The sequence below is a fragment of the Hypanus sabinus genome, chromosome 5 (genome assembly GCF_030144855.1).
Source record: "Hypanus sabinus isolate sHypSab1 chromosome 5, sHypSab1.hap1, whole genome shotgun sequence".
Classification (NCBI taxonomy): domain Eukaryota; kingdom Metazoa; phylum Chordata; class Chondrichthyes; order Myliobatiformes; family Dasyatidae; genus Hypanus; species Hypanus sabinus.
This window is the reverse complement of record NC_082710.1, coordinates 97,840,128-97,866,069: the sequence shown is the minus strand read 5'-3', so window position 1 is coordinate 97,866,069 and position 25,942 is coordinate 97,840,128. Positions and strand designations below refer to the sequence as shown.

General features: G+C 41.0%; 1 protein-coding gene across 1 annotated transcript in view; it reads right to left on the bottom strand.

Moving 5' to 3' along the window:
• kynu (kynureninase) overlaps nt 1-25,942 on the bottom strand; it is a 236,497-nt gene that overhangs the window by 146,180 nt on the left and 64,375 nt on the right. Inside the window, exon 3 of the mRNA XM_059970252.1 lies at nt 23,344-23,426. Coding sequence (XP_059826235.1) covers nt 23,344-23,426 — 83 coding nt within the window. The remainder of the gene's footprint in view (nt 1-23,343; nt 23,427-25,942) is intronic.

The window sequence follows — 25,942 nt, the reverse complement described above, 5'->3', positions numbered from 1 at the left end:
CTTCCCCCCAACTCCTTTCTCTCTCCTGAGGCCTCTCGTCTCATGATCCTTTCCCTTCTCCAGCTGTGTATCACTTTCGCCAATCACCTTTCCAGCTCTTAGCTTTATCCCACCCGCTCCAGTCTTCCATCATTTCGCATTTCCCCCTCCCCCCACTACTTTCAAATCTCTTACTCTTTCCTTTCGGTTAGTCCTGATGAAGGGTCTCGGCCCAAAACGTCAACAGCGCTTCTCCCTATAGATGCTGCCTGGCCTGCTGTGTTCCACCAGCATTTTGTGTGTGTTGTTGTTGTTTGAATTTCCAGCATCTGCAGATTTCCTCATGTTTGACCAATTGCTCTGCTCTTTTCCTATACCTTTCCAAATTATCTCTTTTCATTTAAGTGACCAATTCTATTTCAGAATTGATCTTTGTCTCTGTAACTTTTCAGGCAGTACGGTTATAACTGAGTCACTACATATACAGTACAGTCGGCCCTCCTTATCCGCTGATTCCACCAAGCGCGGATCAGGAAAACCCGGAAGTTCTCTCTCCAGCACTCATTGCTTGAGCATGTACAGACTATTTTTTCTTGTCATTATTCCCTAAATACAGAATAACAACTATTTACACAACATTTACATTGTATGAGGTATTATAAGTAATCTAGAAATGCATTAAAAGTACAGGCAGTCCCTGTGTTCCTGAGTTCGTCTATAAGTCGGATTTGAAGTCGGAACAGGTACATCCGGTATTATATAGCATCAGTCAGTTAAACGTATTTCTTAGTATATAGTACATACTTTACCTTTCTATGCATATAAAACACTCAAGAAACAAACGTACTTCAATAATTTAACCACTGCGTTGCTTAGTAATAATTGTAGCTTTCATTGGGGCAGGGCCTTTCATATGCTCCATTAATTTCTAATCATTGACCAACTGTAGCCTAATGCTTTTCCAATGATGGATGGCGTTTCACCTCTTTCCGATCGCTTTATTACTTCCACCTCATTTTCAATCCCGATCGTGATTATTTTTGTGAACAGAAACATTGCAGATTCAGAGCTGCGACGCCAGGTCCTAACATCCACCGCACGGAGACAGGTTAAATAAAGTCTGGGGCTCCGCTGGGTCCTAAAGACCACCACACTGATACCTGTTAAGTAAGGGACTTGAGCATCCGTGAAATTTGGTATCCGCAGTGGGTCCTGGAACCAATCCCCCGCGGATAAGGAGAGCCAATTGTACTGTGCAAAAGTCTTAGGCACCCTAGATTTTTTATATGGTTTCAGGTGGTGTGGCCTCCACAGAGCCCTGATCTCACTATCACTGAGGCTGTCAGGGATTACCTGGAGAGACAGAAACAAGCGAGACAGGACAGCCAAAGTCTGCAGGACTGTGGCAAGTTCTCCAAGATGCTTAAAACAACCCACCAGCCGATTTTATTAAAAACTGCACAACAGGATTAAAAACTGCACAACAGGGTACCTAAGAGAAATGAGCAGTTTTAATGGCAATCACAACAAATTTTGATTTGATTTCGTTTTTTAATAGCTTGTTGCTCTTTTTTTTCATATTTAGAAACTTCTTTTCATTATTTTTGAAAAATCTTCGCTTTGCAGAATATTTGTTACATGTGCCTAAGACTTTCGCACAGTATAGTAAAAGGAAGTTTTCCTGTATTTGTTCCCAATAAAGCTTTTTTTTAAATAATTGTCTTCTTAAACTTGTGTCCTCCAGGTATTAATCAATCAGGTTTCTTTCCATCAAATTAATCAAAATATCTCATGTTTTGGGTCATCAATTTTTTTCTCTCTAGTCCTGCTGAAGGGTCTCGGCCCGAAATGTTAACTGTACTCTCTCCATTGGTACTGCCTGCCTACTGAGTTCCTTCAGAATTTTGTCCGTTTTGCCTAGATTTCCAGCATCTGCAGATTTTCGCTTGTTCATATTTTGTGTCCTATTAAATCTCCATTTATGACACTGGGAAAAAAAATAAGGCCATTTTAAGAATATCAATAGAATCATTAACATAAATAAAACCATTAAGCCTTCGGAAATGTGAAACCAATTTTACTTGGTACTAAAATGGGACTTTTTGGAGCATTAAACACACTATTTGCAATCTTACTGTCACTAACATTTCTTATAAATAAGCTGAAAGTGGAGAAGCAGTGTAATGAAAATCTGGTCATTCAACTGCGATAATACATCCTTCAATTCAAAATTTCAATATTCTACATAAATAATAACAGCTTGCAAGACTTAGTCACTGTTAGCCTTTTATGTAGCAGAGAATGAACATTGGATTGACCAGTTCAGACACAGGACAAAACTTAATCTAAATAAAATCTTGAAAATTATTTCCCCTTCGTTTTAAAATCTGTCCTTTCAAAATTGACCTATTCAGAATTTCCAGAAGATATGGATTGTATTCAGCAATGCACTCTTACATCAAACTCTACATTTGTGTTTGTCCTGCAGAACAGCATAGCTGTTTTCATCTCTCCTGTGTAGCAGATCTGCTTTTAAGCCACATAATATATTGTAAGAAGACTAGCAGCTTGCTTGTTGGCAGCACAAGTTAATTCCCTGTGGTCACATGGAGGGGGCTAAGAAGATTCTGAACAAAAAAAAATCACAACAGACAGTCCTTGTATAGAGAACAGTGATGAAAAACCTTGGCTAAGGCATCATGAAAAGCTAAACCTTTCTTATATAGTCTGCTTTACCTACACAGATACACCGAAGGAGAATTGTCAGTGTCAGAGTACTGTTGCCAGCAGATTCATTCTTCTATACGTGTGAATGCAATTACACAATGTAAAATCAAATGAACTGATTTTACAACAATACCTACCACTTGTTTTTATATAAAGACATTCACATAATAATACTAAAATTATTACAGGTAAGAAAGGATTGTTGGAAATGAACAGGAAGCTTAACCTTGATTAATGTAGATTTACCAGAACAAAAATGATTGAAGTTAAGTGACGGTGATATACTGATTTTTCAAAGTATTTGAAACCATGGTGGATTATTCTGATGAGGAAGGGTGAGGATAAAATTCCAACTGTGGGGATGAAGGCATCTGAACACAAAGAGGAACTGGAAGAAAAATGAAAACTGGTGATGCACAGGAAACCAGTATCGGAGAAGAGCAGAATCTGCAAAAGAATGTGAAGATTATAAAGTCATGTTAGTAGAGAGTCGATACAAGGATGAACAATGTGATTTCATATTTCATAGAGGGAAGGAAACTCATTCCATTAAGCCTCTGCCTTCTCATAGAGCAATCTAATGCTACTACATTTCTTTATAATACCCTCGCTCTATGCTCTCATCAGCTCCCTTATGTTTGTATTATTTACCTGGACATGAGGAACAATTAACAATGGCCAATTAATCCTGAACCTGCAAAGCTGGAGAATGTGGGATCCTGCAGAAGAATGTGCAAATACATACCACACAGGACTGAAAACAAGTCCTGGAGCTGTGAGGAGCAGCTCTCACAGCTATGCCTTGGACTTCAGCTAAAACACATTTGGGGTATTGTATTCAGCTCTAATGGCATCATTAAAGAAAGGATGAAAGAAGCAGAAGAGGCTCACCAAGACACGGTCCGAATTGGAGTATATTAACCATAAGGAAAGGTTTTCTCAAAGGCTTAGAAGCACCAAATGGAAGCATTTAAAATTATCAGAAGCATAGCTAGTGTAGGTAGTCAGAGGGTGAAAGTGTCAAGTATTAGAAGGCACAGCTTTAAAGTGGGAGGGTAAAGGCATTATTATTACACAGAGTAGTAGGTGTCTGGAGAGTCCTGCCAGGGAAGGAGTAGCAGTAGGTAGAATACAAAGGTTTAAGAGGTATCTAGGCAAAAGCAGCAACAGGCAGGGAATGTGGAACACATACAGTAAAGTGGGATAAGTTTAATTGGCTTCATGTTTGAAATGACATGGTAGCCTTAAAGGTCTGTTTATGCATTGTTATATTAGGTACTCTACTTGCAATGTGCAGAAAATGATAACTTTGTAATCTGGATGCCAATACAAATCATGGATGATAGTAAATTAAACGTGTTGCAAGTTAAAATAAGGTTTGAATAAGTTTAGCTTCATTTAATGCATAAAATGGTTGGGAGCTGGTAGTGCATGAAAATTGAAGAGGGGGTCATTTGTCACCCAGAGGAGGCCAGAATTAGAGGATTCCACTGATTTTGAAAGGAAGTTAAGATTTTGGGTGATTATGGAGGTAGGAAAATACAGGGATTTAATCCACAAATATTTGTTCAATTGAATGAAAGTTTGTCAATTGTACAAAGCTAGATGGCAGTATGGGCTATGACATACTTTGTGAATGGACAAAGACATGGCAGATGGAATATAATGTTAAAATATGTGAGGTCACATATTCTGTTTGAAAAAGTAAAGAAGCTAAAGTGTTTATAAAATTATGTGAAATTGAAATGAGCTAGTGCACAAAATTAGTGCAATAGCAAAGAAAGCCCAGCAGTGTCTCTACTTCCTGCCAAAGCTGAGGAAAGTCTATCTCCCACATCCCCCATCCTCATCACATTCTACAGGGGTTGTATTGAGAGCATCCTCAGCAGCTGCATCATTGCCTGGTTCAGAAATTGCACCATCTCGGATCGCAAGACCCTGCAGCGGATAGTGAGGTCAGTTGAGATCACCGAGGTCTCTCTTCCTGCCATCACGGACATTTACACTACACGTTGCATCTGCAAAGGAAACAGCATTATGAAGGACACCATGCACCCCTCTTACAATCCCTTCTCCCTCCTGCCATCTGGGAGAAGGCTCCGAAGCATTCCAGTCTATGTAACAGTTTCTTCCCCCAAGTTGTCAGATTCAATACCCGAAGCCTGGACTGACACCTTGCCCTATCGACCTGTTTATTATTTATTGTAATGCCTGCACTTTTTTGTGCACTTTATGCAGTCCTTTGTAGGTCTGTAGACTAGTGTGGCTTTCTCTGTGCTGTTTTTTTTACATAGTTCAGTCTAGTTTTTGTACTGTGTCATGTAACACCATGGTCCTGAAAAACTTTGTCTCATTTTTACAATGTACTGTACCAGCAGTTATGGTTGAAATGACAATAAAATTGACTTGACTTGAAATAGACCTGGATGGCATTGTACACAAATCAGTGAAAATTAGGATGCAGCAAGAAATCATAAAGGCAAATGTTATATTCATCTTCATTACAAGATGAGTTGAATAAATAGTAAATGGTGTTATGTGAATGAAGTCACCGTTGAAAAGTACTGCTAGATATAAAGCAGCCCCTTTATTCAACAAGATACAGCAGGCATCATAAGGAGACGCTTTCGGTGGAAAGGTCTTCCAATGCCACATTTTATATGCTAAAGATCAAAGAAAATTCAGGACAATTCAAATAATTTTTACAACATATTTACAAATATAAACAATATTTACAATCTTCCCACCATCACTTGCAAAAACAAGTCCATGCAATGGAATGTTGAATGGACTCATGCTATGCAGAGCATTAGCGAAATGCCTGTTCCCCGGTCTGGGAACTATTGTTCAGAGTTTAATTCAAATTCAGATGTGGAGAATGGTGACCAAAGTTATCAGCTAAATGTGCTAAAGACAAAATTCATTCTAACAGTCCCTCTTCTTGGCCCTCCTGGACAAAAATATATTTGGTCCAGGAAAGGCCAAATGTTAACGAGGATCTATTCAAATAGGGCAGCAGAAATGCCCTACGTCTGAATATCCCTCCCAAATATTTTATGTGCATCTACATCTACCCTATCATCCCTTATCGCTATCTACAAAATGCTAAACAGAGAGCACAGACCCTTCAAAGGGTCTCAGTCCGAAACATTGACTGTACTCTTTTCCATAGATGCTTCCTGGCCTGCTGAGTTTCTCCAGCGTTTTGTGTGTGTTGTTTGGATTTGCAGCATCTGCAGGTTTTCTCTTGTTTGTGAAGCAGGGAGATTGTTCCAGAGATTGAACAACAGTCTTTACAAATGCAGCTTCGCTCATATGCCCGTTGGCTCTTTCCTTGCTGGCTGAATGCAGCTTAATCACATTCCTTCTCTTCACCCCTTCATTCTCTGGTAGCTAAAACTCTCACTTTCCAGGAGCACCAACAAGGTAAGTGCATCAGGCTCACAGACCCTCTGATTGATGTGCAGGAAGGGGTTGGGGTGGTCACCAGTTGAATGACTGCAAGGACCTCTCTCCCTTCTTAACGGTCTGATCGATTGCAGGCCCCAAATGCAGAAAGGGGGCAGCGCTCTTGTATTCACTCCCTGTTCAGGTCGCACCATCTTTCTAAGTCTGCCACATCATGAAGTTGTGGAACCCGTTGTCTCTGCTTTAACTTAAATCCCTCCCCACCTATTTTATTCCCTCTTTTATATTCTATGCGGTTCGACTAATCATCTACCTTCAGCAACCAGCCATCATCACAGAGTACTGACTGTCACTATCACACTTTAGTATGTTATTCACGGGTTTCTGTCATGCTCTCAGAGTCTTTCAAGAAGGAGCTAGATAGATATCTGATGGATAGGGGAATCAAGGAATATGGGGACAAGGCAGGGACTGGGTATTGATAGTGAATGATCAGCCATGATCTCAGAATGGCGGTGCAGACTCGAGGGGCCGAATGGTCTACTTCTGCACCTATTGTCTATTGTCTTCTGCCTTCATGTTTTTGCTGTTTTTCCATCAACTGTGGTCAGGTCTGGCTTGGTCAGCTGCTGTTAAACTCTTAGGTTCTCTATAATCACACAATTACTGGGTACACTTGATCCGCCGCTCTGTCTGTGGGAGCAACAAGAAGGTGAGTTGTGCAGTTTAAACTAGGTCCAGTGTTTCTGCTGGCTGTATCGCCGAGTCTCACAAAGACTCAAGTCTCATTTGTTAAAAGTACCATCTGTGGTCCTATCCATCTGGGAGCAAACCCTGCCCTTCCAGGCAGCACCCGCACCATGACTTGGTCACTCAGCCGTGTTGGAATCAGAATCAGGTTTACTATCACCGGCATGTGACGGGAAATTTGTTAACTTAGCAGCAGCAGCAGCTCAATGCAATGCATAATGAGAGAGAGAGAGAGGGAGAGAGGGAGAGAGGGAGAGAGGGAGAGAGGGAGAGAGGGAGAGAGGGAGAGAGGGAGAGAGGGAGAGAGGGAGAGAGGGAGAGAGGGAGAGAGAGAGAGAGAGAGAGAGAGAGAGAGAGAGAGAGAGAGAGAGAAAATAATAAATGAACAAGTAAATCAATTACATATATTGAATAGATTAAAAAGTGCGCAAAAACAGAAATACTGTATAGTTTTTTAAAAAAGTGAAGTAGTGTCCAAAGATTCAATGTCAGGAATCGGATGGCAGAGGGGAAGAAGCTGTTCCTGAATCGCTGAGTGTGTGCCTTCAGGCTTCTGTATCTCCCACCTGATGGTAACAGTGAGAAAAGGGCTTGCTCTGGGTGCAGGAGGTCCTTAATAATGGACACTGTCTTTCTGAAACTATGTGAGGACTATCTCCCTCCAGCTCTCTCTCATCAGCGTTGTGCTGCATTTGAATTGTTCCATCCTTCAACAGTTTAAGTTGGTTACAAAGGTCTTTCACATACGGTGTCATTCTGTCTCTGTAAGCCCCAGACTCAACACAACACATAATTACCCTATAAGAGAGTATTGTTGTTTGCCCCATTAATAATTCGTAAGGGCTGAGACCCAGAGTGTGGTCTGGGGCTGCTCACAATCTCTTCGGGATTCATGGTATTACATCAATCCATTGTTCCTTCTCGATTCAGCTACAGCTTTATTTAAGGCACGGTTGCTCGGTTCATCCTTTCTGCCATTCTGGATCTCTGAGGGTTGTAGGGTATGTGGAACTGTTGTCGAATCCCTAACAATTGGCACAGTTCCTTCATCGCTTTCCCTGTGAAATGTGCTTCCTGATCCGAGTCCACCTGAACTGGGCTTCCCCACCTCGGGAGGGTTTCCTGAACTGAAATCCGTGCACCGGTGCTGTTGGTGCAGTCTCTCACTGGGAAAGCCTCTACCCACTGAGTGAAGTGATCCAAAATTACTAGACAGTAGCTTTTCCCCTTGTGTTTTGGCAGGGGCCTGTGAAGTCCATCAGGATATTTTCCTAGGGTCCACTCAACCCTGATTGATTTGCCAGCAGTAGGTCTATGCCCTTGCCAGGGTTATGCTGGGCACCAATGATACAACAGCAGCAGAATTTCTCAACATCCCCACCTGTTATCAGTCCTGTCAGAGGGTCATGATCATGTTCTACCTTCCCTGATGCATCACCCCATGATATAAATTCAGCTGAGTCTGTCTAATACATGGGGGGGGGGACACCACGACTCCTTCCTCCCCGTGTGTCCAGCACCCCTCTGGTCCCTCCTTTGCTCCCTTTCTCCTTCTCTTCTGCCTCCATATAGTTTAACTAAACTAGCTTCCGACACTTCTTCCTGCACACTTGCAATTTCAATCGCCTCTTGTTCCTTTGCGGCCATCTTCGCACTGATGCCTGCTCACTCATTTCCTTTCTGACCCTTACTCTCCCCTTTCCAGTGAGCTTTCACTTTAACTACTGCCACCTCTGCTGGCAGACTCACTGCTTCCAGCAGTGGTTATTTTAGGTGCCTGTACTGAATACCTGCACCTGTTCAGGTTGCAAATCCTCTCCGTGCCCATGCCACCAGATAGTCATGCACCACCCTGAAGTCATACCTGATAACTGTATGATTCATCTGCCTTTACTGTGGAACCGTGCTGCTATCAGGGCCACCAGTTTCACCAACTGAGCTGAGCAACCCCCCCTTGGCAGTCCTCCTAAAGTTAATTCTTCACCTGCTTCCTTCACCATGGACCACACAGTCTGCAGCATCTCGTCTATGTACCTCTGAGACTTGTCTTATAAAAAATTTCCTCTACTTCTCCTTCCGTGTGTCTCCCCATCTGTTAGGATGGTACTCGCAGGATTCATTCCAGTGTCCCTAACTATCATTAATGTTTTGGGGGATGAGAACTGCCTCCCAAGCTGCCCTTCCACAGCTGGTGACTGCTCTCACCTTATTTCAAAGATAACCAGGGTCTCAGAATGGCTGGCATTTACAGGGCTCCCTGTGAATGCAGAGGAAGTTAGAAACCCAAGTACAGGAGGACTGGAAGTGTGTCCATCTGGGCTATCTGGAGAAACCAACAGTTGTAGAACACTGCATTTACAATGGCCACAGGATCGATTTCAATGGCACAAAACTACTGGCTCTTGGGACAACCTGGTGAAGGAAGCCATTGAAGAGGAAAAGAATTTTAACAAAGACGAAGGTCTGGGTCTGTAAGAACTGGAATTCAATTGTAAACAAGGTGGGGAAGCAGAAACCTGACTGGATGAGGACTAACCAATCAGGAGGCATGTACGATCAGGGTAGAAATATCACTGGACTAGACATCCCCAGGCATCATCCTTGATGAAAGTGGCAGTGTTTGTCCTTGAAACATCGATTAAAATTGATACCTGTACATGGCTGGATGCCCGAGAAGAGTTCATTAGGAAAGAAATATCTTAATCCAAAGTATGATGAGTTTGCTACTAGAATGCCCTGCAGGCTTGCTCACAAAGTTTATACAAGGCAGATTTTTAGGTATCAGGGAAATCAAGGGGTATGAGGCTGCACACAAAAGTACAGCTAACGTAAATGATCTCAACTATCTTCTACGGTGCAGCAAGACAATGGACTGAATGGTCTACTTCTGTTTTTCTGTTTCATATGGTCCTGCTCATGCAGTCAATATCCTTGCACCCACTTGGTGCCAGCAACTGCAGACTTCTTCTCAGCTGAGTCTAGGAACAAGAAACTTGTCATCGAAGTTTGAGGCAATGACAGAATTGCTGACAGCTCTTGTGACAGTTGCAGTAGGCGATCCAAGTGTCCAACAAAAATGGAGACTGAGGCATAATCCTGAATCAGAATCAAGTTTAATATCACCAGCATGTGTTGCAGTACAATGCGATACATAATAATAGGAAAGAAATGTAAATTACAGTAAATATATATATTTCATGGTTAATTAAATTTTTTTTAAAAGTGAGGTAGTATTCATGGATTCAATGTCCATTCATAAATTGGATTCATAAAGTGTTCCAAAATCATTAAGTATGTGCTTTCAGGCTCCTGTACCTCCTTCCTGATGGGTACAATAAGGCATGTCTTGGGTGATTCTGAATTCAAGATGTCAGCTGATGAATTTAAATTGAAGTAATTCAATAAACCTGGATTCAAAATCATTCTTTAACAATCACCATGAAATGTCTAGATTGTCAATTAAAAAGAACAGACTGACTACTGATTTAAGGAAATATTTTCTGGTATCTTTACCTATTTGGACCCCTCCATAACTCAAGATCCAAGAACAATGGTTGGCTTTTAACTGCCTCCAAGTCCTAAGGCAAGCATAAGTCATATAAAGAGAGAATACAGATTGGCAATGCCACTTAATGAAAATTACATGATGAAAAGCTAAAAACACTCAGCAAAACAGGACATCTGAATACTGAAATTATGAGCACATGGGCAGGTTAAGAAGATTAACAGTGTAAAAGTGAGTGAAAATCAAAGGGATACTAGTCAAAGAAGATGGCACTGCAGCATCCAATAAAATACATGATAACACTCAATGACAAATGAAAGAGACAGATGGAATGGAACATCATGACCTGAAGGGAATATTCAGAAAAAGATAATCTGAAATAACTCATGCTCAAAGGATAAAATCAAAGGCAGCAATTGGCATGGGAAGCCAAATGAACAAAATGATTCTCAGAGCTGTCAAACTGAACAATCACTCACTGTCCTTCCACCAGCAATGAAATACTGAAGAGCGAGATAATAATCTCCATTTGTAAAGTATGAAATCATAAGACCACAAGATAAGAACATTTGGCTCACTTCCCCTCAACCATTTACAGGCATGCCTATTACAGCACCCAGCTGTCTTTAAAATTACCCTAGGTATTCACCTCCAAAATTGTGTTTCTTATTTCACTTTCTATATCATTTAACATCCTGAATACTTTAACACCTAATCTTCCTCATTCCTCTTTTCAAGGTTGAAGCGTGGAGTTTTCTTCAGGTTTTCATTATCATTCACTGGTCTATTCCCAGGAGCCGAGTTGGCACCTTTTCAATCGTTCTGCCTTCTAGTCTGAATGCTTCTGCAATGATTCAATCAGCAAATCTGCACACTTTTATTCAAGGTGGTTGGCTGACCAGAAAACCGACCGTCCTAGTAACCTCCTACTCATATTCCAGAGATTCCAATTTTTCAGACACACTATTGTGCCTCAAAATGTGACACAACACACTTACTGTCACATAGAGATCTCTTTCAACTTCACACTTGGGCAAGACAACACCATTAATGCAAAACATATTTCACGCAATCTTATGGTGAATATGAGATTGCTTATAAATAACACTGGTGAATTTTTGTTTGCTAGCTGTTAGGCAATTATTGATTACACCTGGTTCATTGCAGATATTTGAATTCATTTTTGTGGAGCTCAGGTCCACAGCACAGCATCTTTCCACTTCCTGATTTATTTCCCTTATGATACAGATTCAGAAATATAACCATATTTATTTTAAAAGATACAGCACAGTAACAATCCCTAGCTGTCCAATGAGCCTGTGCTGCCCAATTACACCTGTGTGACTAACTAACCTACTAATCTGTTTCGAATGTTGAAGGAAACGGAATCATTGATTACTGAATCATTAGTGGTGGGAACTGAACCTACATATGTCACTGTAATAGTGTTATCGCCAACAGCTAAGTTACTGTGCTACCCTAATTATTACATAGAAATTTCAAAATATTGCAGGCTCTAGTTCATTCCTATCCAATTTCCAAACAACGATGGACCCCCAACATCCAGGTCATGCCTTGTTCGCATTGCTACCATCAGGAACGAGGCAGAGAAGCCTGAAGCCACACACTCAGTGATCCAGGAATAACCTCCTTCCCTCTACCATCCGATTTCTGAATGGATATTGAACTCATGAACACTACCTCACTACTTTTTAATTTCTATTTCTTACTTAATAAAGCAAGTTAATATATATTTACTGTAATTCATGTTTTTTCTATTACTATGTATTGCAATATACTGCTGCCTCACCATCAAATTTCACAACATATGCTGATGATAATTAAACTTGATTCGGATTCTGAAGTTATTTGTATAACTAGTTCTGATGCTATTTGTCTTCAGTTAACTTCTGAGTCTTATTCAGATTTCAATGAACTCATATTGCTCTAACAGGTTGCCCGTTAGCCTTTGAAATAGTGCCCAAAATTTGAAAAGATAGAAGGATTCAAAATGATGCAAGTCAGGCGTGGAATCTGACACAAATGCAAAGCTGATCCCCCCACTGAGCAACTGGGAAACCATTGCAAACAACTAGTTTGAAGTGCAAAAGTATTGGTGAGAGGATAGCTTCACTGCAGTTCTTTGCTAGCAGCTTCAGCATCTGTTTTTCCACATCCATTAACATCATCTGCTTTTAAACTTTTTCCATGACATTTCCATTCTTTTCTGATTTGGACTCAAGGTAGATTTAAAAAAGCACAAAACCAACTTTTAAGGACAATATGTGGAAGCTATTTTGAAACCTTTTTCCCAAATTTCTCTTTTAAGATGATCCCAAAATGGGCATGATTTACAGTTTAATGGCAGACCTCTTTTTTAAATAGTCATTTTCTTTCAATGACTTTGAATAACAAATCAAAAGTCGTTTGAAACATATACTGTTCTGGCTTTGAACGCCAGCCTCATGGTTGGAAAATAAAATCACATTCTGAGTTTGAAATTGCGAAACACATTTGCCTAAAAATTTGTTCAATTGCAATATTGTGCATTGTATCATAGTATCAACAGAATGTATTTCAATAGATTAAATTCCAGAAAGAGCATTCTTCACTAAAGTCACATTAAATGACCAACTGCAGATAATTTTTTAAGTATGCTTATTAGTAAGATTTGCATTAAACTACCAATCTGAGATAATTTTATAAATATGCATGTTATTAAGATTTGCATTAAACTACCAATCTAAGATAAATTTCTAAATAAGAATGTTATCAAAATTTGTATTACTGTGTGCCACCACATAATTTACACTAGTAAATAGGGGGAGGCGGGGGAGAACAGGAAGGTACAGCAGAACATTTCACCCTTTTAAAACAAAGCTGGCTTGGGCCAATTTGAGGTCTTTTTAACATGCCCTGTTTTCAACATAATAATTACATATTTTGGTTTTTAAAGGTAAAAAGTAGAAGACTTCCAATGCAGAGTCTAGGCAGTCAAAGTTAATCAAACATCAGCACTGACAGTCCATTTAAGTCTGCTCTGGTGACCAAAGAAAAAATTCTCCCCCATGGAGTTTCAGTCAATGACTCCCTGGTATTGATATCTTACTACCACTAGTATGAACTGGCTGCAAAATATGATCCTTTGCTCTGGAATTGTCTTGAGAGGAAGCATGATATTTTCTACATCTGTGGGGCACAAAAAACACCCATATTGCAGACTAAGAATGGATTTGTTATTCCGCTAAAATGGAAATCAAGTTCATTGAACCAGGGTCACTTCACCGCAGTGTGATCGATAAGTACATCTTACTACACTCAGAGATCTAAACATAATCTCAAATCTTATACCCAAGGGTATTTTTCCATTGTAAATTATCAGTTTGCACATTAAACAAACATCACAAGTAGCATTTAATAGACCTTGAAAATAAGTTTATATTCTATTTTAAGCATTTGCTGAATCAAAAGTTAGCATTTATAATTTTAAAATGCCCTGTTGTAAGATCAGCTGTATAAAACATCCTAATATGACGGCTCAGGCACCACGTCTTTTCCATAAAGAACAAAATTATATTAAATTTATCATGCTGAGCCTACTAGTTTGTCAGGGTGGAATTAAAAAGCGAATTATCTGATAATTAGTGGGAAAAGCTTCACATATGAATATTACATGGTTAAAAGTCACCACACTAACTGTTGAACATTCAGAAACAGGTCGAAGTTTACGTATGACTATGAGACATAGGAGCAGAAATGGGTCTATCGGTCTGTTGCGTCCGCTCTGCTGGTTGAATTATTATCCCTCACAACCCCATTCTCCTGCCTTCTTCCTGTAACTTCAGACACCTTTACTAATCAAGAACCTAGCAACCTACACTTTAAATATAACTAATTACTTGGCTTCCATTCATTGCAACTCCACAGATTTTCCACCATCTGGCTAAAGGACTTTCTCTTCATCTCTGTTCTAAAGGGGTGTCCTTCTATTCTGAGGCTATGCCTTCAAATCTTAGCCTCTCCCACTATTGGATATATCTTCTCCACATCCATTCTATCTGGGCCTTTCAATATTCAAATTCAATGAGACCCCCCCCCCCCTCATTTTTCAAAACTCCAGTGAGTATAGGCACAGAGTCATCAAACACTTATCAAATGTTAACTATTATTCCCAGAATCATTTTTGTAAGTCTATTCTGGACTATCACCAATGCCAGCACATCCTACCTTAGACATAGGGCCAAAACTACTCACAATACTCTAAGTGAGGTTTCACCATTGAATGCCTCATAAAGTTTCAGCATTTCATACTTGATTTTATATGTTAGTCCTCTTGAAATGAATACTAACATTGAACTTGCCATCCATATTACCAACTCAATATGCAAGTAAACATTGAGAGAGTCCTGCACAATGACTTCCAAATCCTTTTGCATTTCTGATTTCTGAATTCCCTCCCCATTTAAAAAAGTATATCCCTTTATTCCTTCTACCAACGTACATGACCATACAATTCCCTACATTATATTCCATCTGCCGCTTCTTTGCCTATTCTCCTAATCTGTTTAAGTCCTTCCGCAGACTCACTGCTTCCTCAATATTTTAGAATCCTGGGGTATAGTTGTTACTCCTGCAGCCCCTCCTTTGTGAGAATTGCAAGATCACTATTGGGTTGAGTCAGGAGACCCAGGAAATGAGAGAGAGACGTGCGGAATGTCTCGTTCCCCCGGCAATATAAAGCAACGGGACACGGCCATTGTCTCTTGGAGACCAACTTGTGGATTGAAATACTATGCTACGTGAAAGCCCTCAGGCAAAGTGGGCTGGTTGAGGGAGGGATTACATCACCCCCAACCTGACTGACATCTGCGACCCTGCGAGTCAGGATAAAAGAGGGTCTGTGGGAAGAGCCACTCAGATGCACCAGAAGAAATGCTAGTGATCCCGTAATAGCGGGAAGCCATTTGAAGGAGGCCACGTGCATTCAGTTCCGTTGCCTAGGACTGGTGGCTGGTACCACGGAAAACGGCTTTTAGCTAACAACGGGGAAACCAATTCCCCCGACTCAAAGGATTGGCATCATAAAAGACCTGGGCAAGATTAAACCGTCTCTCTCTTAAACCCAAAACGCTGCAGCTTGAATGAACTAACAGTGACTGTTATATTTTCATCGGACAATACCTTATCCCCTAGACAACGATAGAGCTATTTCTTATTGATTATTATTATACCCGCGCTTTTAGATTTAGTATTGATGACGTATACTATCTGTATGTTGCATTAATCTTATTTTTGTGCCCCTTTTATCATTAAATACTTTTAAAAATAGTACCATCAGACTTCAATGGACCTCTCTATCTTTGCTGGTAAGTGACCCAATTACAGGGTTCGTAACAAAGTGGGGGCTCGTCTGGGATTTGACACCAAATTGGGAGGCCAGTGAATCGGGCTTGTGAGTCCAAAACTTGGATCTGGTTACGCGGGTAGCCAGATGGGAAACCAGCAAAGATGGACGTGGGTGAATTTATAGAAAACCTGACCGTGGAGGCGGCCACCAAATCAGACTTGATAAATTTGTCGAAGGGGTTAAACCTCGTAGAGGTGAGGTTGTCAATGAAAAAGCGGGAGGTGCGAAGGGCAATAACTCAGTATTATATTGGGAAGAATGTGTTTACAGCTGAGGTATTGGAAAATATCCCTGAACAGTTACCAGCTAGTGGGACGGCTCAGTTAGAGTTGGAGAAATTAAAGTTGGAACATGCAATTCAGTTAAAGCAGCTGGAGGCAGCTGAGAAGGAGAATGAACGAGCCGAGAGAGAGAAAGAGAGGGAACGAACCAAAAGAGAGAGGGAGTATGCGTTCCAGCTAAAGGAGTTAGAAGTGAAACGAAAACATGAAATGCGGTTAAAACAGCTGGAAGCAGCTGAGAAAGAGAAACAGAGGAAACATGACTTGGAGATGGAGAAGTTACGGCAAGAGCCATGAGTTCCGGGGTCAGACCGAGAGGAGCAGTTCAATGTTAGTCGAGAATTGAGGTTAGTACCTCCGTTTGAGGAGACGGATGTTGATAGTTATTTCTTGCTTTTTGAAAAGGTGCCAGTGAATCAGAAATGGCCCAGAGGTCAGTGGGTGGAGCTGTTAATAAGTGTGTAAAAAGGGAAGGCACAGTGGGCATATACGGCGTTGGCCATGGAGGAGGAAGAGGAGGAGAGTTATGACAAAGTAAAGGCGGCCATTCTCCGGAGTTATGAGCTAGTACCTGAGGCATATAGACAGAAGTTTAGAAATTTAAAGAAAGGGTGGAATCAGACGAATATCGAGTTTGCTTATGAGAAGGGGCCATTGGTGCACAGCAGAGATAGTGGAAGAGGATTATGGGCGGCTCAGGGAGTTAATTCTGATTGAGGAATTTAAAGGTTGTGTTTCGGAGGATATCTGGATGTATTTCAATGAGAAGCTGAATAAGTCCATCTCAGAATTTGCTAGATTTGCAGATGAATATGCCCTAACACACAAGGCAAAGTTTTCCTCGAATAAAAGTTCCCAGAGAGACAGTGGGAACGATCGAGGAAGTGTGCCAGCTGAGGCAGAGGTCCCGCCAGGAGCTAGTGGTAAGGTTGAGGGGGAAAGGCCAGACGGCCAGAGATTTCTGGGTTTGACCTGTTTTAAGTGTGGAAAGGGGGGGCATATTGCATCTCGGTGCTTGACTCCGAGGAAAGAGACAGGAAAAGGGAAAGCAGCAGTCCCTATCGGACGTGCCGTGGTACTCAGTAAATCGACAAGAGAGCCCCAGGTAGACAGAGTAGGAGAAGGGTCTGAGACTTCTCTGTCACACAGAACCGTGTCTGTGAGGGAGGGAGATACACCAGTTCCCGTATGGATCTGGAGAGACACGGGGGCTGAGCTGTTGTTGATCAGCAGTAAGGTACTAGAGTTTGGTCGCAAGACGAGAATGGTAGCTGTGAAGGGAATCAGTAAAGGGACAGAAATGGTGCCCTTACATAAGGACATTATGGATTGTGAGCTGGTATCTGGACCAGTTGAAATAGGGGTGCGATCAGAATTCCTAAGAACTGACGCGGACGTCCTTCTCGGTAATGATTTAGCAGGTGATAAGGTTTGGGTAGCAATGACAATGACAAGCCGGCCGGTGAGTGCTGCAGCTCCGCCCCTAGATTCCAAGATCTATCCCGCATGCACGGTCACTCGCAGCATGTCGAGAGAGGCAGCTGAGAACAAGAGCAGTTTAAATCCAGCCAGTTTCGATTTGGCTGAGACATTTCTACCGATCCTGTACCATGAGGGTTTAGAGGGTGGTAAAATGAAGAGTAGTAAAGTGAAAGAGGGTAAGGGAGCGTAGGTAGATCTGCCCTTAGCAAGGAGAAAGGTTCTAGAGGCAGAAAATAAAGATGAGGAACCGATAGAGCGGTTGAGAGGTCCAGAGGTGGACAAGGATGATCTGTCTGGTTTGGCAGAACTGTTTGAAGAAGTTGAAAATTTTAAAGGTGTTCCAGATAATGAAATGAGGGCAATCCTAGATGAAAAGGGTACCCTTGCCTTGACGAAGTCTGCTGGGTTGGCAAATGAGGTTGTTTCAGCCCGCGGGGTTATTTACTCCAGAAGGGAATTGCCCAGAGAGTAACTGGGAGGATCAGGGGAACTTAGAATTTGAAAGGGGTACGGGTATTGAAAGCCTGGAAGAGGCCAATGTCCCGTTTGAGTGTGTCCAAGATGGGGATGCACGTGGTACTGAACCTAGTAGAAAAAGTCTGAGGTATATGATTCAGTTGAACGAGATGGCTGTCCTTGTGGGTCAGATAGACTTGGTTCAGTGAAGAAAGGGTTAACCTTGGTAATAGTGAGAAGTGAGAGTTCCCAGGTGTTTGTGCTCAAAGGTGTGTTAAAAGTTAATGCTGAGCTCAAAAATGGGGAGATAAATATTATTATTGAAGGAAACGGGAAATATGTAGTTCCCAAATCGAATGAAGAAATTTTAAAACCTGCGGATCGCTTACAGATTAAGCCGGGAGATGACCCCCCCCCCCCCCCCCGTGCTATTGTTATTCCAGAGTGTGGTGTGAAAAGGCAGAATTTGAAATGCTGCTTGAGCAAAGAGTTCGAACTGAAAACACATAGCGTGAAGCGTCCTGACAGGAGGGCTAGCCACCTGTGTAAAATTAAAGAACTGGGTGGAAATTCAGAAGATGGTCTAAGTTTGGGACACGGTGTTGATAAAATAAACCCTATGAAAGAGGCGGGCGAGAGTTTACCTCGCCAAGGTACCCAAGCGCCCCACGTGGGAACTAACCGGAAAAGAGGCGATGGTTAATGGGGACGCCAGTTTTAAATAGCAAAGGCCAGTTGTACGGGACTTCGACAAAGCAGGTGAATAATAAAGGCAACCCCATGGAAGCCTGCCTGTTAAGTTTGAAAACAGTCGAAAGATTAGTATTTGCATAAACTTTTGTAGATGCATGTCAGCTCCTTAGTTTTGTTGCTGAAGGGAAGAAATAAAAATAGGTGGTTATTAAACTGAAGTCTGATGCTCCAAGACTTTAGTAAGGTACAAGATGTTAAGATATTAAAGGAAGTGACACTGTAATCGTTAACTGTTTGGATGATGAATTGAACGTATAACAGTATTACTCTGTAGCGAAAAGGAAAAGCTTTTGTATTGTGTTAGGTTCTACAATCCTGTAAGACTCTGTACTACTTCATTTTAACTGCTAGTAAAAACACGTTGAAGAAAGGGGGTGTTACGCCTGCAGCCTCCTCCTTTGTGAGAATCGCAAGATCACCATTGGGTTGAGTCAGGAGACCCAGGAAATGAGAGAGAGACGTGCGGAATGTCTCGTTCCCCTGGCAATATAAAGCTATGGGACACGGCCATTGTCTCTTGGAGACGAACTTGTGGATTGAAATACTATGCTACATGGAAGCCCTCAGGCAAAGTGGGCTGGTTGAGGGAGGGACTGCATCACCCCCAACCTGACTGACATCTGCGACCCTGCGTGTCAGGATAAAAGAGGTTCTGCGGGAACAGCCCCTCAGACGCACCAGAAGAAACGCTAGCGATCCTGTAATAGCGGGAAGCCATTTGAAGGAGGCCACGTGCATTCAGTTCCGTTGCCTGGGACTGGTGGCTGGTACCACGGAAAACTGCTTTTAGCTAACAACGGGGAAACCAACTCCCCACAGCTCAAAGGATTGGCATCATAAAAGACCTGGGCAAGTTTAAACCGTCTCTCTCTTAAACCCAAAACGCTGCAGCTTGAACGAACTAACAGTGACTGTTATTCCATCGGACAATACATTATCCCCTAGACAACGATACAGCTATTTCTTATTGATTATTATTATACCCGTGCTTTTAGATTTAGTATTGATGATGTATATTATCTGTATGTTGCATTAATCTTATTTTTGTGCCCCTTTTATCAATAAATACTTTAAAAAATAGTACCATCAGACTTCAACGGACCTCTCTATCTTTGCTGTTAAGTGACCCAGTTACGGGGTTCGTAACATAGTCCATTCATTTCCGATGACTTATTCACCTTCAGACCTTTCAGCTTCTCAAATACCTTCTTCTTAGTAATAGTGACTACTTACATCTGCCCCCGACTCTTTCAAATTTCTGGAATGTTGTTGGTGTCTCATACAGTGAAGACTGATGCAAAATACCTATTTTGTTCATCTACCAGATCTCTGTTCTCCATTATCATATTCCAGCAGTTCAATGTCTTCTCTTGCCCCTCTTTTATTCTTTTTATATATCTGAAAATACTTCTGGAAACCTCTTTTATATCAATAGCTAGCTTACTTTTCCCTTTAAGATGTTGGAAAAGATTTGTAGCTAGGGTTGAGGATGCTGAGTACCTCAGCGAGCTACTCAACAACAACATTACTTTTACCTCCTCATTATATTTTTAGTTGCCTTCTGTTGGTATTTAAAATGCTTCCCAGCTTCCAACTTTCCACTGACTAAACCATGAATTGCCTTTTTTCTTGTGGACTCAACCCCAAACTGTTCTGAAAAGCCGTCTTGTAGACATTCTACAAATTTTTCCTTTGGGATCCAGTACCAACCTGTTTTGCTAATCTCCCTGCATTTTCAAATACCACATGACCTATCAGAACACTGGCCTTTTTACATGCCAATTCCTGTTTGCCATGTGGGAGACTGAAGTAACAAACAAACTCTCCACTGGAAATGCAATAGATTCTGCAGATGCCAGAAACCAAAGGTCCCGTTCCAAAATGTCGACTGTTCATTCACTTCCATAGAAATGACTGACCAGGCCTACCTTTATATTTTGATTAAGATTGATAGAGTTAAACAGAAACTGGCCTTTCAGCCAAGCTCAACAATTCTGAGATACCAATGTAAGCTAAACCCATTTGGCTCATATTCATCTCACCTTTACCAAGTAGTTCATAATGAACTAATTACAAGAACCTCTAACACCTCCTTCAGCAACATAGCATATTATTCCTACCACCTTCCGTTTGAAAACCTGCCCCTCAAATACCCTTTGAACTTTTCCCCTCTCACCTTAAACTTAAGCCCCCTAGTTTTAGACTCTTGTACCCATGATAAAATGCTATGTATCTTATCAATGCCCTTGAGGTTTATAAATCGCTACAAGGTTATCACCCAGTACCCTTCTTTCCAGGAAAAACAAGCTCTGCCTATCCAATCTCCAGTCCCAGAAACATCTTTCTGAGCCTTTAATGCACCCGCTGTAGTTTAAACACAACCCTCCTAGTTTATGGTGACTAAAACTACACATGAAATTCCAGGTAACTTTCACCAATGTCTTGTACTCAATGCTCCATCCAAAAAAAAAGGCAAGCAAAGCTCTGCCTTTGTCAGAAACCTGCCTATCTGTGATGCTTTTTATGGAACTACGTACTGGTGCTCCTAAGTCTCTCTGTTCAAGGCCATCTTCAAGAGGTAGTGCTTTAAGAAGATGGCATCCATCATTAAAGAGCCTCACCATTTGGGACATGCCCTCTTCTCATTATTACCATCAGCAAGGAGGTACAAGAGTGCTGTTCTGCTGCCAGAGAACAAAAGATTTCACAAGTCCGAGGATGATAAAATTAAATATAAAAGGTTTTTTTTTAAATTCCACCCTTATGTAGTTCCTTGAAAGTGGAAATACAGAGAAAAGTGTGATGAAGAAAGTCTATGGCATGCTTGCCTTTAACGGCTGTGGCAATGAGTACCAGGTACGGAAAGTCAGGTCGCATATGCACAAGATGTTGGTTAGACCACATGGAGTCCAAAGACGTACTGGCTGGTAGGTTATTGGGTATTGTAAATAGTCCCGTGATTAGCTTAGGGTTAAGCAAGGGGTTGCTGGGCAGCACAGCTTGAAGGACCGAAAGGGCTTGCTGTATCTCAATAAGTGAATATATGCTGCCTGATCCATTAAATTCCTTCAGCTTTTCCTGTGATTCTTTTGGATAAATTGGATATGAATTTACTGGTTTGTACTTGTAATCTGGAGACAGAAGATATCAGATCATGGGGTGTCAGCCATTAGACTGTTATTGTAATTTCTCAATTCAAGTAAAGACAGGTTATTCAGAAAAATATACATCATTTGTCATAATTTGTTACATCCTGGATTGGATCTGTGTACAGCTGACAGAAGTCAAATCCCCCGCCTACTGTAAAGTGGAGATAATTGTTAAAAAAAACTTGTTAAAAAAGTAGAATTGGTACATTGTGCATTGAAGGTTGATGGGAGTTTTGGATAGTGTAGAATGTTGTCATAGGTTACATCAGGGCATTGACAGGATGCAGAGCTGGGCTGAGAAGTGACAGATTCATCCCAGAGAAGTGTGAAGCATTTCACAATCCATGGTGAATGGCAGGATTCTTAGTAGTGTGATTGGACAGTGGAATCTTGGGGGTCCACATCCATAGGTCCTACTAAGTAGTTGATAAGGTTTTCAAATGGCATGTTATGAGCTTGCTTTCTTTAGTCAGGGATTGAGTTCAAGAGCCATAAAACCCTATTAAAAATACTTGGAATATTGTGTTCAGTTCTGGTTACCTCATGAAAGCTTGTGGAAAGGATGTGGAAGCTTTAGAGAGCATGCAGAAGAGATTTACCCCAAATGTCTCTTGAATGGAGAGAATATTTTATGGGGATTGTTTGGGTGAGCCATGGCTTTTCTTCATTGGAGCAAAGAAAAATGACTTGATAGAGGTCTACAAGATGATAACAGAGACAGATTGAATGGATAGTCAGATACTTTTTCCACAAGAGCAGAAATCACCAATATGAAGGTATATCGTTTTAAGGTGCTGGAGGAGTGCATAGTGGGGATGTCAGAAGTAAGATTTTTTAAACCATAGAATGATGGGTGCTTGGAACAGCCTAACAGAAGTGGTTTGGAGGTATAGTAGATACTTTAGGGGCATTTAAGAAAACTCTTAGGGAGGTGCATGAGTGACAGAAAAGTGGAGAGCTAAATAGGATGAAAGGGTTAGATTAATTTTAGAGTAGGTAAAAAGGCTAGCACAACATCTTGGGCTAAAGGACCTGTACTGTACTTCAACATTCTATGTTCCAATTTTAATACAAGATGCATTGAGTTGGAGTTTGTTCATTAAAAGTAGTTATAATAATGACACATTGAAAATTGTTCAGTACTGCTGGATTTTCTTCATAAAGTATTTCTGTTTGAACCTGTCATGCTAAACACTTCAGTAATGTGGTGATATTGTCTTGATGCAGCATCATTTATCCACAATTTTTCTTGAAAATGAACAAAATGTACCAGAAGGTAAAATGTTCACAATAACAGTATACTGCCTGGGAATCAGTAGAGAAATAACAACTTAATTCAAAATAAATTTCATTTATTAATCAGATAAGCCTTCATGATAAAATCAAAAACCAATGTGGCTTAAAGTAATTCATATCAACATTAAGTCATAATGAATAGTGTCTTACCAACTACATTAGCCATTCGTTCAGTAAAGCATTCATCGCCTAACGCCCAAGGATAAGATCCATGGAAATGACCGTGAGCACCTCTGCAAGATAAATAACAATGTTGTTGAAAAGAAAAACAAATTAATATTGCAGCACTTATCAGGATCTCCACATACTCCAAAACATTTCAGAATCAGATCAACTTAAAATAATGTCACTGCTGTCTTACTGGGAACTGCATACATCATATACCAAAGTCTATCAAGTAACAATCCATTCTTCTCTCCTACCAGATTCCTTCCTTAGCCCTTTACCTTTTCCACTTACCACCTCCCAGCTTCTTAGTTCAAATACCTCCCCACCCTACCTGGCTTCACTTATCACTGCTAGCTTACACTCCTTTCACTCCCCATACCTTCTTATTCTGGCTTTTTCCCCATTCCTTTCCAGTCTGGATGAAGTGCCTCAGCCATTGACACCGCCTGTTTATTCCACTCCCTAGATGCTGCTGAGTTCCTCCTGCATTTTGTGTGGGTTATTCTGGATTAACAGCATCTGCAGAATCTCTTGTATTCATTGAAATACTCTGAACAAAACTGATCTTACTGGAATATAGTTGCACCAATAACATTGGATAACGGTCAGTGTGGAAACTAGATGGTGATCCCTGAAATGAAATGCTGCAGGCTGTCATGAGAGGGAAAGCAGCTGAAGTACTATAAACCCAAATGTGGAGCAGAAAACTGCTGGTTCTCTGCCGGTCTCCACAGCAAAATTATGTTCTGGTGCTGGCCATCTTTCAAACTCCACCATTCAAGCCTGATACATGGTCTCCTATTAATTGACCACTTCAACACTCTTTCTGCTAGCTTCAGCTCACCATTTCTCTGGGTTATCTGCACATCATGTCATCTTGTTATGACTATTTGAACTTTTCTGACTTCTACCACTAACTTTTACGCTGAATCTCAAAGGTTCATTTATTATCAAAATATGTAAATTCTTCTCCATATAACCACAAAACCAAGCAAGAAAAGAACGGCAGCACAATCAACCCTCAAATCACCCCACCCACACAAAAAATTAGAAAGTTTGGGCAAAAACAGAGAATATAAAAATATTATTAAACTGAGAAAAAGCCTATAGTCCAAGTCCATATCTAAAATTCAGAAAAACTGGGTAACATTTTCAGGGCATGGTGGCAGGTCTTTCCCTCTCTGGCAGAGCGCAATCCCATCAGCAATCAAAAGGCAATCTCCCCTCTCCGTAGAAGAGCAATTCCACCAGCAAACAAAAGGCGGCCTGTCCTCTCCGATAGCAGAGTGATCCCACCAGCGGTCAAACGACAGTCTCTCCTCTCCGAAAGCGATTAAAAGGCAAACAGCTCACACTCACCTTCAGCATTCGCCTCGACGTTTCAATCTCCCTCAGCGTTTTAAATCGGTGAACAATGGAAGCTTTAATCTAATGATAAACTGGCATCATTCAATGCTCTTGTGATGTTGGACTCATTGGCAGGAGATTCACAAGAAAGTTTTGAAAGGTTTTAAAGGAGTTGTGTTCAAGATATTGCTGCTCCTTTTCAGACCAGCAATTAAAACGGCCGTCAAGGAGGAGCATAATGATTATAGCAGGTCCATGCTGCTTTGTAGTAAGCGTCATTGCTGTTTCTGAAGTCAGACAAACAACACAAGTGGGAGGAAAGAGTTTTTGAAAACTAATCCACGATCCTTCTACTACCGTGACCCCATTTCTATTAACTCCCAGGTAAAACAGGAGGAATAGTAAATTACAATAACCCTAGAATTACCTATAGCTGTGTACAAAATACTACTTCAGCTATAGGTCACCACTGCAGCCAACATTCCAGACTTACTCTGTTGAATGCTGGTGAAAGACAGACTTCAAATAATCATAAGACCATAAGACATAGAAGCAGAGTTAAGCCATTTGGCCTATTGCGTGTACTCGAGCATTCGATTGTGGTTGATTTATCCTCCCCCTCAACCCCATTCTGAGTTCACCCCTTAACCTTTGACAGCCTTATTAATCAAGATACTTTCAACCTCTATTTTAAATATACCCAATAACGGTCTCCATGGCAATCTGTAACAATGAATTCCACAGATTCTCCAGCCTCTGGCTTGAAAACCTCCTCATCATCTTTATCTTAAAGGAATATTCTTATAGACTGAGGCTGCACCCTCCAGTCCTTGGCTCTCCTGCTATTGGAAATATCCTCTCCATATCAATTCTATCTAGACCTTTTTATGTTTGGTAGGTTTCCATGAGATCCCTCCTTATTCTTCCAAGCTTCTGGCTCAGAACCATAAAATACTACTTATACATTAACACATTCATTCCTGGAATCAATCATCACAATTCACATTTGGAGAGATCTTTTCCAATGAAACCAGCAAATAGTAGAGTCAGCTGGAGACGCTCATGGAGTGAGTACTGTTTTAGATTCGCACCATAACCTTTACTTTTTTTAACCTTTGATCACCCTTATCCAACTTATTTTTACCTACACCAAAAGATTCTTGCTATTTTTTTGGACTTATTGTTAAGAGTTTATTGTGAATTTTTGAAGATATGCAAACAGAAATGGCTCTTC